The following is a 19,480-nucleotide window of genomic DNA, read 5'->3' on the forward strand; positions in this document are numbered from 1 at the left end:
ACTCTCATAAAATTACATTCTTGTAAAAAAAAATTAAATACAATGTATGTACAGAATCTACTTGCTTCTTGCATTATTAAACAAATAAATCGATGATACTAGATTTATTCTTAATTATTTTTTTTTCAAAAATTCAACTAAAGTGGGATTAGGTTCTCTCTTTTCACATATGTTTTCCTAAGAATAAAAGTAAGAAAGGTGAAAATTCTCTGAAAAATCAAAACGCCTCTTGATCAAGAGTAAAATATATTCCTTTATGTAAAAGTTAATTTGCCGTCTGCCTAGATGTTAATTTTGCACTATGTGTAAAAACACTTTCTTGTAAATCTTACTTAATCTCAAAGACAATATTCACAAACGTGTATAAATGCACGTGCAATGTACAATTACAAAATTGCCATCAAATGTATATTTCATTTGTACATATAACATATAAAAATAATTTCTACCAGGAGTTTATAATTTTTTTAAGAATTTGTAAATATATACTTGTAAATAACCAAGAAAGATGGTGAGGTTTGCTTTACGATTTTATATATATCGTTGAATCATTGAACCATATACAGGTAATAAAACAATAATTGCTGGGATTTCTTCCAATTATGGAATTACGAGGGATCGGTAAATATTGTATTCCTCAGGTGGCTAAATCATCGTGTTGACCTCAAAAGAGCAATAATTGTTTAATAATTGTTTAATATTTGCAAAATGCATGGAGACAATTTTTTTCTTTGAGGAAAAAGAAGATAGGAAAACAAGGCAAACAAAATGCTTTGATGTGACAAAAAAGAAGGTGAAATAATTAAATCTCAATTATAACAAGACTTCCCTTGATATTTCATCAACATTAATGTATACTTTATGAATAACCTCCACATTTTGCAAAAATCTCACAAAGATTGAAAATATGTCTGTTAATAATATACACACACCAAAGAGTGCAAAAATGATCATTTTTTCATATTATTACACATTTTTAATATAAGTGGGTCTTCGCTCCAATCTGTATGTCGTTACGAATTTTGTGGCGTAATGGTTAATGTGTTAGTCTCAAACAAGAATGATATTCAAGTGCTTTATTGCTTGAGTTCGAAACCAAGGAATACCACATTAATTTTTGATAATAGAAGAGTTCTTGCCGAGAAAAAATTTTGCAGAAAAGTTTTCAATTATAAGAAGTTCACTCTAAATACTACATTCTCAAATTTATTATGATTTTATACATAAAAGCTATAGGCATTCTGCACGCCTTGTTCCCCCTCTCCTTTCCAATCAAACTTACAAATATTCAAGTTTAAGTACGAATAAAATTCATCAGTTATATTTCTTCATTTGTCAGCTATTCGACTTCTGCTGAAAGATTGTTTTATTTTTTTTTTTTCAAGTAGCTCAGGTAATAATATAGACTACATTGGTCATTAAGGAATAGCAAAATAAAAAAATAAATAAATTAAAAAAAAACGTAGTTCCGACGGTTGTTAATTGTTGACATTACAATTAATAACTTTTGATTCAAATGTCCCTCTACTTTTATTTTCGAATCGGTTTAAAAATATCCGTCTTGATAATTATAATGACAAATGAATTGACAATGACAATTTAAGGACATGAATAATTAATGCATAAATAAATGCTATCATAAATTGAACTACAGGATAGTATCTTCATCAAAATCTTTTGCCTTTTCATCCTCCATCATTCCTAATTTTTCATTTGTTATTTTACGCATGCATGATCGGCGAACATACATCACTTCCGTAACGATGGATACCAAGGACAGCAAAATAAAAACAAGATAAACGATAAAAATTCCACCCATATTCTCAAACTTTAATTCAGTTCCTCCGGTAATTCGAGAATGATAGCAATCTGCGTGATTCCAATACCTGCGTCGAAACTTCGTGATTACTCCAGATTCTGCCATTTTCATAATGCTGAAAAATACATGTATATCGTATATGAAAAGAAAATATGGTAGCAAGATTAATTGTCTTCTGGTCAAAATATTGCTTGTTTTTGCTTATATCATGAAATTGTAAACTAGAGTTTGATATTATGCAGAACTAGAAACACCACAGGCCAGTTTATGCCAGAGATTCAAACAGAAAGTCCTAACATCTCTTTGTCAGAGTAAAATAAAATTACTTTAACAGTTCATAAGTATCATTTCCCGTTTTTGGCTTTTGTTTCAGCTCAGCGTCATTTGATTTTGTTTTGATTCAATATCAAGGTATAACACAAATAAAATACATGTTTTAGAAATTTTAAATATTAAAAATCAATATTTTAATTATTAGATTAATTCTGATTGTAGGAGGAATCATATTTACCGTTATTAAATTTTGTTTGCTTTACATATTAGTACAACTTTCAATTTTTGAAAACCATTACTTTAAAAGTATTTAAAATTATTACTGATTGTCGAAGGCATCTTTAAACGGAAAATTTTTGCCGACGACGAAAGATAGCTGTGTCAATAAAAATGATTCTTGTGCAATTTCCAACTCGTCACATTTATCCTGAAGCTCAAATCGAATTTCAGATGAGTCAGATAGAAAAGCATATTTTCCAGTTTTAACCAACGTAAAAGCTTCATCCATAGTTGTAACCTTTGGCATGTCAAACATCATTTCCCAAATTCTCTTATGAAGTCCTCCTTTTGCAGTCTGAAAAAATAAAGTTTTCTTCCGATACAAGTTGAATAAAAAGAAAATAAAAATGCCTCTCAGCAAGAGAACAGCAACAACATTTACACTTACCTTAAACAAATGAAAAAGGCTTGTTCCTTGCAAGACAAGGGGTTTATAATGTGTCTGTGAAGCCAACTCCTCTAAATTCTTTAAAGGTGCATTGGAAAGTGAAACTGTTAAAAATGCCGCCAAGGAAGAGGCATACAAAGCCATGATCAGCGTAATAAATATCCACCAAAATCCTAATATTACATATCCTTGAAGGAATCTGGGTCGAGGACCATCCTCTGGAACGGACAAAGAATTTATATTCAGGAGGCTCGGAATCAGTTTTTGAATTGATATACATGTATGTGCATTTCAGTGTTATCCTATATTCAAATTTATTTTAAAATACAGAGACATGTAACCTCTTGAAATGGACTATATGCAATGTATCTGCAGTATAATCGGAGTTCATCGAGTTACATTAATCAGCACTCTATGAAATATTTACCTTGCCCTAAAATTGAGCTTAATGCAACCCACAAGTTTCGAGAAAGCGATGCTTCTTTGTGTTCAGCATATGGACTCAGTTTGGCAATGATTGAAAGAATTATTCCTGTCACCACTATGGAAACTACTACGGCAACCCAGCACACAAGACTAAAAGGACGGAAGACATGAAACATTTGTTCGAGAGGAGGACTGTCAATTTTCCTCATCAGAAAGCCTATTCCTTCCTCCTGGAATGGTGCCAAGAAATCAACAACTTTAAGACGATCTGCTGTTCTAGTGACAGGCCCTACAGCTATGTCAGCCTCCTGAGGAAGAGTGAAAAAGAGTAAGAAATTATTCTGTTTTTTTTTCATTGTAAAATAAGTGCAAAAAAGATTTCAAAACATACCTTTCGCATGACCATTCCAATCATTCCTGTTGCATCAGAGAAATCGTCAGTTGGATTTCCGTATAAGCCGTCAACTGAATCTTTAATAAGGTATCTTTTTGAAATAAAGAAGGTTATTTTTAATAATATAATGCTATATAAAGAATGTCAATAAATTTCATCTGAAGTAATTTCTTAGTGTTCTGAAATTTACTCGTATAAAAGTTAAAGAAGGAGAAAATACTTGTATTTTAAGAAATAATCTCAAAACGCCTTTCTTTTACCAACCGAAAGTTAAGGGCCTTTGCAAGATCCTCTAAAATGTCATAGCAAAACCCAGAATACACCACTTTCCCCGACTCCGCATCTATAGATTTTTTTATGTAAGGGTTCGCCTACAGTGGTGGTAATATTAAAAGCTTTTATGGTATTATTTAGGATTTTTCGTCAAAATCGGTGTATAAATTTACGATTATTAACCTTTACTTTGCTATTTCTGTTTGGACGTAGAAAGAGTCAAAAGATTATCAACTATTTAATTTTAAAGCAGGAATGTAAAATTTAAAACAATTACTTTTATTTTCATTTGTTATTTGTTTTAATTTTGTACGTACTGCAACAATAGCAATGCTGAGACTTGGGTTTTCAAAATCTTTAAAAATATTTTTAAAAAGTCGTTGATCATAAATTTTCAAATTCTCATGATACTCTGCCACTTTATCTAGGCTTCTCTTGTTTCCATTCGTGCTGTAAACGTCTGTTACGCTCGAGAATGATAATTTCATTTGCTTCAACAAATTCTAGTAATGAAAATATAGAAGATTAATATACATAACCAAGTTTATTTGCTTGCAAATGAAGAAGTATAATTCAAGATTACGAATATGTTTTTTCAGAGATAAATATTGAATTAGACTAGAATAAAGAATATATTAAATGTAGATTATGAATATAGTATAAATAGTATGATTTTTTTTTTTTGAAAACATACTACGAGGGTTGTCCCAGAAAAACACAAGCATCTTAAATATTTTATAAATTTCTTGGCCAAAATTATTCATTTTGGCACTATATTGGGAAATGATATTTTCGTCATTTTGACCAAATACTATAAGGATGGAATGTCATATGGATTTAGAAACAGCATTTAAAGGGTGTTAAATATCGATGCCGATGCGCACGGCAGTTTCTTGACTTTCAAAATTAGCATTGCCATCTATGTTTTCTTAATTTGCCAGGCTATATGGAAATACATGTATAATGTGACAAAAAATACATCCATAGAAACTGTACGATCTAGAGTACTTCTGTGTAAAAAAATACTGATACTTTGACTTCATAAATGAAATATATGACGTTATATGACCAAAGACTATGAGTTAGATTTTGTCAAAAACGGCGAAATCCGACGATAATGCGGCGCACCAAATTATCACTCAGTATTGTGTGGAGCAGGGTATGACTCCTGTTAATACGGGAAAAGAGCTGGAACGAAGGACGAACACAAATACATGTATCAAACACCGGTTTATACATAGAAAAAGAGGTTCAAAGATGGATGGACTTGTTATGTAATGGAAAAAAGCGTTTGCTAAACCAACAAAAATGACGACAAACTGGACAAATCTAGAGCTGGGCGTCATACATGAAGACTGTCGTTAACTATGCGAGCAGTTAAATTTATGATCGGGGTTGGGAAATTGTCTATTAAAAGAATTAATTCCTTGATTTATTATTAACTGTAGAACGTGTGAAAGGGATAATTCGGTAACTAAAAGAAAATTAAATGCAGTATTGAATTTCTGCTTCGAACGAATATTTTAAAGACTCACGATACCTGAACAAATTCAAAAACTCCATGAGCTACGTTTTTGCGTCGTCGGTGTTGCCCCGTGAGCTTTTTTGAATGACTGGTTTATCAGAGAGAAACATTTTATTTATAAAGATATTTAATTGAAATTTCAGAGAATTAAGTTAAAAATGTTAATTATGACGCATGCCAATTTTTACTTTATAATATAAGTGAACCGAAAAATATTGAAAATGTTCGGCGTTTTTCTGGGACAATCCTCGTATTATAATTTATTTATTTTCTAAAACGGTTATTCATACATGCCTAGAACACTGTGGGTAAACAAAGACAAGGAACGAAAATTCATTGCTGTTTTCATTCAAAAAACGGTAAAAATCTATAAAAATTCTATTAAAACTCAATACATCCTCTCCTCATTCCTTTCTAAAAGAAAAAGTTCAGGTTAAAAAAATATGTAGCAATTTAATTGTAGAGGAATATCGTAATGCAGATATTTCAATGTTTTGCACTGTTTATGACATTTCTAAAATCTTATGGACAGATATTCTTGTGTGAAAATAGAAAATCCTTCCATGATATCAAAATAATTTTAATTTTAATTTAAAATAATTTTCTCACGCTGATTTCGTTTGTAGCTCTATTTTGACCTAGAAAATATGCTGAAATACCTTCAATGCTGTTATGAAAAATATGTCCGTTGTTGAATTTTTTATGTTACAATTGAATTCATCATTAACTTCCATCGTGAAATTTGTCCTGTATTCAACTCTGTATTCTTGTTTGGTCAGAAACAGATTAGAACTTTCAGACTGTAACAAAGGTACATTATACCGTCAATAAAAATTTAAAAAAAAATCTTTTTATCATCATAGTTTTAATCAAACGTGCTAAAATTTTCACGTTTGGAGAGTTTTACATGATACTCTTTTACATTAACTACTTACGTATTCACTGTTGAACGTTGAATTTGATGACGTCATTAGAAACAGAATATATTTTTCATAAATATCAACCATCAGTGAATCTGCAAAGGCGTGCAAAGAATTCCCTTTGATGCTTATAATCCAGTAATTATTGAACATTAACTTTTCCAATGAGGTTATCTGAAAGAAACATTGTACATATATAAGGTCATATTCTATTAAATCGTAATTATAAGAAACAGCACATATAAGTTAGCCAATAATTTATTTTTTATAGTTTTATTATAAATATTTTAGCAACACGGACGTCTAAAACATCAGAGGTGAGACCAGGTGCCATGGAGGAGTAAACATCTCCTGTCGACCGATCACACCCGCCGTGTGCTCCTTGTCATGATCGGGTAAACAGAAAAACAGTAGATGATTCAGAGAGAAGTTAATGGTCTAACAATTTGTATGAAAAATGTCAGTCAACAATCGACCTAACGTAAAATTTTGTGATTTCACATTTTCTAAAAGTCCCTTGGCATTTTTAAGTATCCACTTCTGATTAACACCACCTCTCAAATGCGTTGTTGTACAGTACTCCTGAAGTTTCTCCTTCACTGCTATTGAAATTGTGGAGAGAAGTAAAGAAAGAGGCTTAGTAGAACATTTAGTAGAACCAGCTATGCATTTTACTTTGTAGGGATTGTTATGTACTTTTAAAATCAAATTCAGTTTGATTGTTGGGAATATTAAAAATATTTAAAACTGACAAATTATTTTGAAGAATTTCCTCCATAGAAAGGAAGCTGCTATGAGTATTAGATGGATAACCACTTCCAGAATTAAATCGTTCCTCAAAAAACAAATATAATAATGAGCGTTACAAAGACAATGTTGTTTTTTGCTTTGTCAGTTGGGACCAGTACATATTGATCGTGTAGTCTATCTAATTCTTTTTTCACTTTTGAATTATTAAAGGCAGCAGGTGAGATATTTATTTGTTCAGAATTCATATTGCCCCTAAACCGTTTAATGCAAGATTTCAACATCCATTTGATACATTTAATCCATTCTGATAAAGTGTCAGGGTCTTCTTTTTCATGTATGACTAATCGACTGGCATAATCTTCAACAAAATATATATAATATTCATAAAATGTTGACCCACTTGAAAGATCGGGTTTCCCTTAATTTTGGCCCATTTAAAGTAAGTGATTTAATGTTCTCATTATTTACGTCACAAGTAATGACTGTCTAGCTGGACTATAAGTGTAGGGAGAAGAAGGAGAATTATGTTTCAGATATATGATAGCTAAGCAGTGTATAATTTTTTGGCAATTAAAAAGTCTGGAAGCAAAAGACAATTTTGTAAGAAATACAAGATATAGACTTTAACTAGATCAGTTGAAGTTGAATAGAACATAAAAACACAAAATTTGATGTGTGCATTATTTTGACCCCTTTATTTTGTCTTTAACTGTAGATTTTTCGAAAAAACAAACAATACTCTCTATTGGCCAATTTCAACTAATCTGACCAGAAAAATACTTCCTACTAGATCGGTACATCCCTAACACAGTTTTCTGAAGAATATCGACCCAATATCAACTGAAGAGTTTAAATATATGCAAATGTGTATACTAGGTACCTCTTGTAAGAGTGAACTTATCGTGTACTCCTCGGCGACAACGTAGAAAATGTTTCTTGTATAGCTGATATGCCGCACTACGCTTCTAACACTCTCATCTGTAGCCACATGGATCAACTGAGATGTTACAGAATCAAAGCTAAGGCGCACTATTAAGTCTTGCAAACAATAAAGACCTGAAAAAAATTCAACCTTTTTATGCATATGTCTCTATATCGTCATTACACACTGTAGACTGATACTGGAAAATAACAAGAAGGACACATGTAAGGATAAAACACTGGTGCTCTGAAAATACGATGTATATTCTGTTCATCAAAATAAATGCTTATATACCTTTATCAATATTTTTCTCCTCTGAATATTTAAGAAAAACTTCGAATGCGCACCAAAAGGACAGGATGTAAAATATTTTACCAGGGAGTGGTGAGGAAGTACGATAAAGTCTGCTTAATTGCTCTTATTTTCTTGTTCTTCTTTAGAAAAAAAATTAGATTTATTCTGTCATTATATTGTACATCCCAGTATCTGTTCTGTTTTATTTTCTTGTATAATTTCCCCGCTGAAGTATCTCAAGAATGATAGTTTAATAGATTTATCTTTGACCCAACCAAATTTCACTGAAATCCCGTTAAAAGAGTTTAAGAAATGTTGCAGTCAGACAGAAAGATAAAATACAGACAAACGTTTTGGATAGATGGATGGATATACCTACTTAATGTATCATCATAAAGAATGTAGACCTGTTTCCACATTTTCTGCTTTGCAATTGAATGAAGTAGTTCATTTGTTACTCTACAATCACTATGCATCCAAGATCCACCTTGCACTTGCACATAATGGCATAGTTCCTGAGTTGGGAATAGAAGTGGAATAAGAGATGGCGGTGTATTCCACTCCATGATCCCACCGTCACAAGGCACTGAAGCAACAATTGACATTATCTTGGATGTTGGAAGGCTGCACACTGTATTAAGAAGAAAAGTTTTCGCTGTTTATGTTAAATTTAAAAAAAAAAAAGATGAATCATAGAGTTATGGGATTAACTGCTATGAAGGCTTCAATCTTTGACCTTAATATTTAGGTCAAGGTCATTCCAAATTACAGAAATCTGCTTTTTTTATGTCTCTTTTGTCTTTTAACATTATATTATAATCATTGCAACTCCAAAAGGGGTCATAGATGGGAGTCACGAAAGCTAGTTTTGAAATACTTTTACAAGAGCACATCAAACAATGTTCTTTTATTAAAGTATTTCAGAACTAGCTTTCTTCACTCCCAACTCTAACACCCAGTCGAGTGCTTGTACGATTAACCGTATCTAATTTCATCACCAAGCCTAACTTCTCATAGAAACATAGGATTGGCTGCAATATGATATTGGACCTTTGATCTTGAAAATTCGCTGAGGGTCATAGGTTAAGATCATTGTAAGTTAGAAGAATAGTTGATATTGACGGTTTACACAATGACCTTGACCTTGACACTGACCAAAGGGTCAGAATTAAAAATTTAAGGACACGTTTCTAGTTTCATCTTTCGGTGAATATCTATATTTGCAGCATAAAATGAAAAGATACTTTTTTTCAAGAAATGACCTTGAACTTTGACCCTTCACCCAAAGGTCACAATCATCCTAAAGGACGTGGAATTTAATACAACGTCAAAATTATAAAAGGTTTAGAATAAATAATTTAATCCTTTCCCCCTTCAAGAAAATCACACCAATAGCAAAGTGGAATTAATATTTCTCTAAACTTCAAAACAATATAGTCTGGTCCCGATTTTTAAAAAGAATGCTAGAAATAAGTTTTAACGGCAAATAATTATTATTTGGTCCAGCATATGATTTTAAGCTGTTTTGAGTATGCTGAATCCGAAAAGATATGCTGGCCTTCATGAAAATGGCGTTAGAAAGGTCAAAATGGCGATTCAAAATGGCGGACATCCAATTTTTCTAATTTTCTCTTGATGTCTTTCATATAGATGAAGGAATGTGTGAATATCACACTGAGTATAATGCAACTATAAAAATGATAAAGGAATGCTAACATTATTACTTTAATTCAGAAAATTTATAGTCGATTCGAATTTTCTCTGATTTATTTATCTATTGTTTCTATATTCTGCTTTGTTCAGGATTTTACATTTGCAAATATCCATACGCTGCAGATTGGTATTTTTTCCTCTGCATCTCACTATTCTACAACTGAATGATGGTACAGCTGTAAGTTATAATTTGAGTTTCGGAAAAATCTCTGCAATGACCCATTCATAAGTTTGCAGCAAACAACCAAGAACATCCATTCCATCTCATTGGACCTAGTAATGTAAGGTTACCACTACATCGCCTATCTTTATATCACATACTGCCTGGCACTGTGCTCGCTTTACATGCATATAAAAAGAATGGGAAGGTAATTCCTAAATTATTTTCGATGCATGTTAGTGGACACTGTGTATTTGTTACTCAACTTAAAGACAATTTTTGGGGTTTTTTTGGATCAGTTAATTTTTCTTCTCCTCAACCATCTATTGATATGTACTACAATGAGTGAATTGTATTAAATATATTTTTCTGAAGCTCTGGAAAAGACAGCTTTATCGCCAAAACAATTTAAAAGGAATAATTGCAGGCTTTCGAAAGGTTCCACTTGCATTCTGCAGGTGTCTATTTCTGGAAAGAATGAGCAATGACACGTCCATATATGATATGCTATAGTATGAGAACAGCTAAAGGTGCAAGAGAGCACTCAAGAACAGTACTAGAGCACTGCTTGAAGAACTTCTTGAAGAACTACAGACTGCTTCTTCACTTAGCGCAGAATGCTTTAATCAATTTCATTCTCGCATTTCACTCAATCTCTAACCATCCACTCACCCCTTCTCCCTCCCTCCCTCCCACATACATAGCGAGCAGTAACAATGTTTTTCATAATGGGTGGTGGGAGGAGACAGGATAATATGTTTTTTCCCAAGGTATAGGAAAGTTAATAGGAAGAGGATTTTCTCTTGGTGTCCCTTTGTTCTGAGTGTTGCTGATTATATTGATTAGTCCATTTAATGATCAAACAAAAAATAATGCTAGAAAAGTTTCATTTTTTCTGGAAATAGTTAAAATAAACTCGACTTGTTTTCCTCATATTTGACCGTGTTCCAAAGCTTTGAACCCCTGTTCACCTAAAATCACTGCACTTCCACTTTAACATCCCTCAGTACACCATCAAATATAACTGAAGAAATTCTTGCCCGACTTCATTGAACCCTTTGCACTAGCTTTTGAAATTAGCAATTACTAAGAGCTTAGTATTTCCCCCCCCCCCAACATCCTCTATTCCAGCTTTAAATGCTACATGTTCAGTCAGTCTTCGGAATTTTGGTCTTCTCAACAGCTCAAGGAATAACACATTTATGTTCAAATGTTAAAAGACTATTTTGTTTTCCAAAACCTTATGCAAAATGGAAAAAAAAAATCTCTGATAAGACATGAAGCTTTCTCTTTTGTGACCATATAGATTTGTTGTCTCTTTGGGTAGAAAGGTCATTTCATTAGCAAGAAAATTCTCAAACTTTATCATCTGGAATCACATTGTGTGCATTTTTTGTGAGAAAAGTTGTAATTGTGCGATCTAAGAGCTGCAGATTCCATGTGATTTCTATCACGTACAAGCTTTCGTACCAATAGGCCGAAGCCATTCTTGACTTTGATCTAGTTAATACTTCTCTTGACAACAAAATTTTCTTGAACACTCCAAGAACTTTACAAGCAACTTGATCCACACTACTTTGTAAGGATATTGTATGGTTGTATCAAGAATCGAGGGGGGATGAAACACAAACATTTTCCTCTTTCCAATTTTGTAAATTTCAAAACAATAGGCACCGAATTCCATCCGAGTATGACAAAAAAGTATGTTTGGATTATCGATTTTGATTTTGAACATATACAATATTCCTTTAAAAAAAGGAATTTTGCAGTCGCTTAAATTTAAATCTAACAATACAAGATTATCCGTTCACAACATTAAATATTTGTGAATACAGTTGATTTTTGTTGGCTATAAATAACAAAATGCAAATGCAGGGACGCAGAATCAGAGCTAGACAATCAAGAATATTTATGGTTTACGTATATTATACTGGTTTTGATAATTCTTAATAAATATGTTGATATATAGTATATTACATTCAAATTTATATGATTTAATAATTCCTAGCTCTCTGATTGGTTGTGGTCCATCATTTTAAAAACCATATACTAAGTTAAGTTGCACTAGACCTTCCACATGAACATAAACATTTATTTTTTTTCTACACTGCATGGACTAAAAGTAGATCAAAAATTTCCAACAACTGAGATAATTTAGCAACCCTCGAACTACAATGTTCACTCGCCTTTGGGCTCCGGGAATACTGCTCTTGGGGTAGCTTAATTGTCATATTGTCCTCCAAACAGCAATTATTGTGTGATATTATTAACTTTTTATATTAAGAAGCATGGTTAGATAGGTAATAGGTAAAAGTTCTTTGTAGATGTAGTCAAAAGCTTATCTTAATAATAGAAGTAATAAAACAAAGATCAGTGTCATAAAAATTATGTCATTAACAACAATATCCTCAAAGTTTTATTGAATATTTAAACATTTTTTTTTATTAATTTAAAAATGCAAACTGTAATTAATTTCCTTTTATTTTCTGCAGAACGACTCAGAATTAAGCAGTTTGAGTATTTTATATAATTCTAGCGTTCGCCATTTTGAGCTAATTAATACAACTTTCAAATTTCAACGACTAAATTTTCCGAACTAAATTGATAATGTTAGTGTTCTGTTATCATTTTCATAATTGCATTACGCTCAATAAGATATTTACACATCCATTCTCCTATTTGAACGACATTAAAAAATAATTAGAAAAAATGGATATCTATTATTTTGAATCGCCATTTTGACTTATAAATTACAGCTGCACCATCATTCAGATGTAGAACAGTGAGATGCAGAGGAAAAAATACCAATCTGCAGTGTATGGATATTTGCAAATGTAAAATTCTGAACAAAGCAGCATATAGAAACAGAAGACAAATAAATCAGAGAAATTTCGAATTAAGTGTAGAAACGACTAAATTTTCTGAATTAAAGTAATAATGTTAGCATTCCTTTATCATTTCTATAGTTGCTTTACACTCATTGAGATATTCACACATTTTTTTCTCCTATCTGAAAGACATTAAGAAAAAATTAGAAAAATTGAATGTCCGCCATTTTGAATCGCCATTTTGACCTTTCTAACGCCATTTTCATGAAGGCCAGCATATTTTTTGGATTCAGCATACTCGAAATAGGTGAAAAAACTATGCTGGACCAAATAATAATTATTTGCCGTTAGAAGTATTTTTTTCTATAAATCGGACCAGACTAATACCACGGATCGACACAAAATGTTTGGGAAGTCATTTAGTCAAAACTACAGAGAAACTTTCTAAAGACTTTAACGTACAGTCTCTCAAGTACATGAATATAGAAATTTTGTATAATATCATCAAAAAGTAAAATACTTTTGCATCTGAAATTTAGGTGCTGATGAATTGAACAAAACCCTTTTATCGGCTTTTTCTTCAGATGTTGGTAATAGCATTTAATTCTCATGATGTGATATGATAATTTAATACCAAACATTCTAAAAGACACCTTTCTTGTACTTGTGGAACTTAATCATTTCAATTTTATTTAGACCGTCAAGTTAGTTCAGTCGGTAGAGCGCTCGCTCCGTGATCGGAAGGTCGTGATTTTGAATCTTGGCAGCGACTAACCTAGGTCGATGAAAAATAGATAGCAACTCTTCCTTCGCAGTGCGCTCGGCAATTTGAAGTGAAAATTGCGGGTCCTTCGGATGAGACCTTAAAAACCAAGGCCCCGTGTTACGACAGGCGTTGGCACGATAAAGATCCCTCACTGCTCAATGCCCCTGAATGCAAAGTAAAGGTATAAAATAGAAGCCCTTTAATTATGGTGACGTCCATATATGAGTGAAAAATTCTCGAATGGGACGTAAAACAACATACAATCAATCAAACAATTTTATTTAGAATGAAAAGAGGTGAAGAAAAAAAACAGTGATCGATCTTCAAAAAAAATAATAGAAAAAACAATACAAATCTGTTAACAGGGAATAAACCATTGTCCCCCGGAAATTCCTGAGTTGGGATTAGTTGTCTAGGAGGAATATCCATCTCATAACGACCAGACAATCCCGCCGTAAGCCCTATCCGAAGTCTAATAGTATAAAAATAAAGGCCTGACAATTGGTATGAAATATACCAGTCAAAATGCGACCCATTGATCATCTTGAAAGGTTATATTTGCTATTAAGCTCCTTATAATGACCACAGAATTTACGAAATGCTGAAGAATTTCCGTATTAAATAAATTTTCACCCTCCCATTGACACCCTGTTCCTAAAATACATTTATGCCAGTTACATTTATGCAGGTGTCATAACAGTATTTCGGCTGAGGTTCATGTCAAGACATTGCTGACGCAAAATAATTCCTGAATCTCCGATTTGGGCATTTTTGCACGAATCTGGAGCTGAATTTTTTTAAGAGATAAAAAAAAAATATATCTGAGAACTCCCTGTTTTTACCAGATTCATTAAAATTTAGAATTTTTATATACTTTATTTGAGGGGAGAGTTATTAGGTCCTGCGCTTGATTTTCAAGCACCTGCTCGACTTCGACCGAAACAAATTTGCGTGCCTTGCTGGGTGGTAACACTGTTTTTTTTTTATTTTTATTATTATTTTTTTTTTTTTTTGTTTTTTGTTTTTTTTTTTGTTTTTTTTTGTTTTTTTTTTTTTGTTTTTTGTTTTTTTGTTTTTTTTTTTTTTTTGATTTTTGGTTTTTTTTTTTTTTTTTGTTTTTTGTTTTTTGTTTTTTTTTTTTTTGTTCTAAAATGTTTATAAAGAATTGTATTACGACATCTGAAAAGGAAACCTCTCAAAAGTTTGTCTGAAATTAAGACCGTCCACTGAAAGTTGTGCATTTTTTGGTAAGAATATATAGCAAAATTTAATACTGTAATTCAACCTTAATTCAACCCATGCAGATGCCTACTATAATCTTATCTATTATTTCAGGACATTCCGTCCATCCGAACCTGACTTTTAATTTCCCTTATCTACGAACAGTCTCGCCACTGCAGTTTTGCTGTATTTTATACGTCCATATTCATTCAAAACATAAAACCCAATAAGACGTTTATCAGAAAATTGACCTTTTTTTAATTTATTTCAATGCCATTTACGAACGAAGAAGACGACCGATCCCGACCTTAATTCCTAGTGGGACAAGAAAATTGATTGCGTTTTATTTATTTACTCCCCTTTTTCTAACTAAAATGATATGACACATCCAAGTAGGTGAAAAGGTCCCTTATTGTTCTCTGAACGAATAGTTTCTAGTTATCTTGGTACAACGTATGTTTCTTCATATCTGAACTTCTAATAATCATGCAACAAAGAAATACCAGTTTAAAAAATACTCAGATCAATACTTGTATTTTAAAACACGCATTTATTTTGACTTGTCACTCATGCAAAAAAAATTCTTTAAAACAATTTCGTAGAAGCTTCGAAAATTAAAAGTTTAAAAACTTCAGTCATTTAGAGAATACTTAGACTTAGACCGTGCGGAATCTATGGAAAGTCGATGAAAATAAAAAGAAATACAAGTGAAACCATAAATGAAGTTTATGCATATAGCTTACCTATATTGAGAGTAATATCATGCTTTGTGGACGAACTCCTTAGAAAAGAGACAAAAATACTTAAATGAAGTAAAACTACGTACTTCCAAGCCAGATTGAACATGATTTATCTTTACTTTAATTTTCAACAGTAGTTGTATGTTCAGAAACTGTTCCAGAGGTTTTGACGGCAAAATTCTTTAAAAATTCAGTAAATAAACTGAAATTAAATCGAATCAATGCATTATACGAAAGGATTAATAAATATTAATAGAAGCATCAAATCAACACAGTCTAATTGATGCTAGACTTGTATTTTCGCTCCTCTACTGTAGGCTTCAATGAAGCGTATAATAGGGGAGCAAAAATACAAGTCTAATTTTAATTAGATTGTAAAATACGATGTGGAATGAAATATGTCTTTTGAACATATTTGATCAACAATATTGATATACATAACAGTAATTTATATGAAGCTAAAAAAAATGAAGCCTTGTTGTTACTGATAAAGACTATGTATTTCTCCTTGTGTGTTTCAGAGGAATACTTTCTTTTGTTTTGTTTTTTAAATCAATGTAACAATTTCACTCTATTCAGTCTATTCTGGACCCACTCTTGTCGTCCACACAAAAAATATCTCTACACTTAAAGGGCGGTGCTTGAATATCAGTCTGATTATTTATTTGTGGCTATCTTGTTCTTGAAAAGAGTCTAAAAGAATTTTACTCCTCACTAAGATATAACATTAGTGAAGGAGAAACTTCAAGAGTACTGTGCAACAATATATTCAAGAAGTGGTGTAAATCAGATGTGAATACTTAAAAATTCCAAGGAACTTTTGGAACATTTGAAATCACAAGATTTTACCAAAATCAACAGCTTAAAAACTTACGACTTTTCAACTTTATACACAACCATTCCCCATAATAAATTTAAGTCCAGGCTTTTTGATATCATTGACAGCTGCTTTTTCAATAAAAATGGAACTCGTAAATTTACTTACCTTGCCATTGGTCATTTGCAAAATTATTTTGTTAAAAAACGTTCTGATTGTACACACAAGTACTCTGAAGTTGATATTGAAAAGATCCTTGAGTTTCTGATTGACAATATCTATGTGGTTTTTGGAGACCAGGTCTTCCAACAATATAATGGAATTCTCACGGGTACCAATTGCGCCCCGTTATTAGCAGACCTTTTTTGTATTCATTTGAAACAGAATTTGTCCAAAATCTTATACGTGAAAAGAAGAAAACTCTTGCTGTGGCCTTCAACTCGACATTTAGATATATCGACGACGTATTGTCAATTAAGAATGGTTATTTCCATTCTTATGTTGATACCATATATCCTGGTGAGCTTGAGATAAAAGATACCACAGAGTCTGACACATCTGTTTCATATTTAGATATTTTACTTGAAAAAGACGTTAATGGTAACCAAGCATTATGATAAACGTGATGACTTTAACTTTTCAATCGTCAACTTCCCTTACTTATGCAGCAATATACCTTCGTCGCCTGCATACGGGGTTTATATCTCCCAGTTGATTCGATACGCAAGAGCATGCTTTACGTATGTGCAATTTCTATAACGAGGTAAATTATTGACAAACAAGTTGATGAAACAAGAATATCAGCAGTCTCGTTTAAAGTCATCATTTCGTAAGTTCTATGGTCGACATATTGACCTTGTCAGCAAATACAATTTGTCATTGATTCAAATGCTGACTGACGTTTTTCATACTAATTCTCAAAATTTTAAAAAGATTTTTCTTCCAAATTCCTCTGCAAAACTTCGACCCCTTTGAACAAACTTGAATCTATACTATGTAAAGAAGCTTTCACATAAGTTTTGTCTTTTCTGGCCGAACGATTAGAAAAATATTTTTAAATGACCTCAACTTACTCTGGCTATTTCCTAATTATCTGGACTTGGCCTTTCATTTGAACAAGTTTATTTGAATTTCCATAAACCAAGGAGGCTTTATGCCAAGGCTTGTTGACATCAGAAAACTTTTTCTTGAGAAAAAAGTCGAATGATAAAAGTGAACAGACGACAGAAAGACAAATGTTACATAGAAAAGCACTTTCAAACCTTTGGCACAGGTGAGCTGAAACAGGGATTAAATGATTCATTAAGGTAGAAATGCAAATCGACTGTAAATATCGAAAAACGATGTGTATAACTCAAGTGCAGCAAATGGTACTACGAGATGTGTTGAAAAATATGTCGTCATCGATATGCACGTGTTTTTGGCTTTTTACCACTTTCCTTATGTGACGTCATACATTTCACGGTTGAGTAGTTCTGAACACTGATTTTAATGCACAGTAACCAAGATATCCCTCTGACCAATTTTCATAATTTTCGGTTATACAGTCAAAAAATGTTCGCATATTATGTTACCCTGCGTTTCTTTTTCCTTTCAGTATATTTCCTTGTGAAATGCTAAAGCAACATATAAGGCATGATATTATACAGAAATTTGGGAAAATATTAACTTCACACCTGTGTCTAAGCCCCTTTAATGATGTTTGCTACAGTGTGCAAATCTTCATACCTATAGCTTTGCACTCTGAATATTTTAAAAATAATTTTGCAGAGTCACTGTTGACCTCATGGCACATTTTTGCTGCCTCAGACACAATCTTACTACAGACTAATTCGAAAGATCCAGGTTTGTTTTGAAAGAAGAAAATCCTTTTGTTTGAATAGATTTATTTTCATGCAATGTTTTGATTTGTGCTTTAGATTGGGTGGTCAATCTTGGGCCAGCTACATATGGAAGTGAAAATAAATACCAATACGCTGTACTCAGCGACAACGTCAAGGCCACAATCTTTGTCCTTGCCCGTGATTCGGAAGTGTTTAAAAGAGACTATGAGGCCGAAGTTCCTTAATTTTTATAGGAGAAGGGTTTTCAACTATAGTAAACAAACCAGTAAAAATTTATCATGAAAGTGAATGTACATATAATGATCAGCACCAATAGATAATTAAGTGCTAAAACTTGAAACATGTAAATCTTACTTAATATCAAAGGCAATATTCACAAACGTGTATAAATGCACGTGCAATGTACAATTACAAATTGCCATCAAGTGTATATTTCATTTGTACATATAACACATAAAATAATTTCTACCAGGAGTTTATAATTTTTTTTTAAAGAATTTGGAAATATATACTTCCAACCATACACAGCCATACACATATAACCATACAAAGCTAATGAAACAATAATTGCTGGGATTTTTTCCCATTATGGAATTAGGAGGAATTGATAAATATTGTACTCCTCAGGTGGCTAAATCATCGTGTTGACCTCAAAAGAGCAATATTTGTTTAATGTTTGCAAAATGGAGACAATTTTTCTTTGAGGAAAAAGAAGATAGGAAAACAAGGCAAACAAAATGCATTTGATGTGACAAAAAAGAAGGTGAAATAATCAAATCTCTATTATAACAAGACTTTCCTTTATATTTCATCTAACATTAATGTATACTTTATGAATAATCTCCACATTTTGAAAAAATCTCACAAAGATTGAAATTATTTGTCTGTTAAATAGTATACACACACCAAAGAGCACAAAAATGATCATTTTCTCATATTATTACACATTTTAATATAAGTGGGTCTTCGCTCCAATCTGTATGTTGTTAGGAGTTGTGTGGCGTATTTTTTAATGCGTTAGTCTCAGACAAGAATGATATTCAAGTGTTTTATTGCTTGAGTTCGAAACCAAGGAATACCACATTGATTTTTGATAATAGAAGAATTCTTGTCGAGAAAATTTTTTGC

General features: G+C 32.1%; 1 protein-coding gene across 1 annotated transcript; it reads right to left on the reverse strand.

Annotated features, from left to right (window-relative positions):
• Positions 1-2,411: 2,411 nt before the first annotated feature.
• LOC133190723 (glutamate receptor U1-like) lies at positions 2,412-8,868 on the reverse strand. Its single transcript, XM_061326409.1, has 7 exons — positions 8,643-8,868; positions 7,928-8,103; positions 3,844-3,950; positions 3,577-3,670; positions 3,187-3,493; positions 2,760-2,977; positions 2,412-2,666 (listed from the first exon to the last, which is right to left on the reverse strand). The coding sequence occupies exons 1-7, from the start codon at positions 8,866-8,868 to the stop codon at positions 2,412-2,414; spliced, it is 1,383 nt and encodes a 460-aa protein (XP_061182393.1).
• Between the last annotated feature and the right edge of the window lie 10,612 nt (positions 8,869-19,480).

The sequence above is a fragment of the Saccostrea echinata genome, unplaced genomic scaffold (genome assembly GCF_033153115.1).
Source record: "Saccostrea echinata isolate AGI-Se365-2 ecotype Australia unplaced genomic scaffold, CSIRO_AGI_Sech_v1 ptg000022l, whole genome shotgun sequence".
Classification (NCBI taxonomy): domain Eukaryota; kingdom Metazoa; phylum Mollusca; class Bivalvia; order Ostreida; family Ostreidae; genus Saccostrea; species Saccostrea echinata.

Bases quoted from the DNA above. Each gene is read 5' to 3' on its own strand.
- LOC133190723 (XM_061326409.1), bottom strand. From the start codon at position 8,868: ATGTCAATTGTTGCTTCAGTGCCTTGTGACGGTGGGATCATGGAGTGG. The intron at 8,104-8,642 runs GTAGGTATATCC...AATTTTTTTCAG, and splicing joins TCTTTATGATGATACATTAA to GTCTTTATTGTTTGCAAGAC. The intron at 3,494-3,576 runs GTATGTTTTGAA...ACTCTTCCTCAG, and splicing joins TTGGAATGGTCATGCGAAAG to GAGGCTGACATAGCTGTAGG.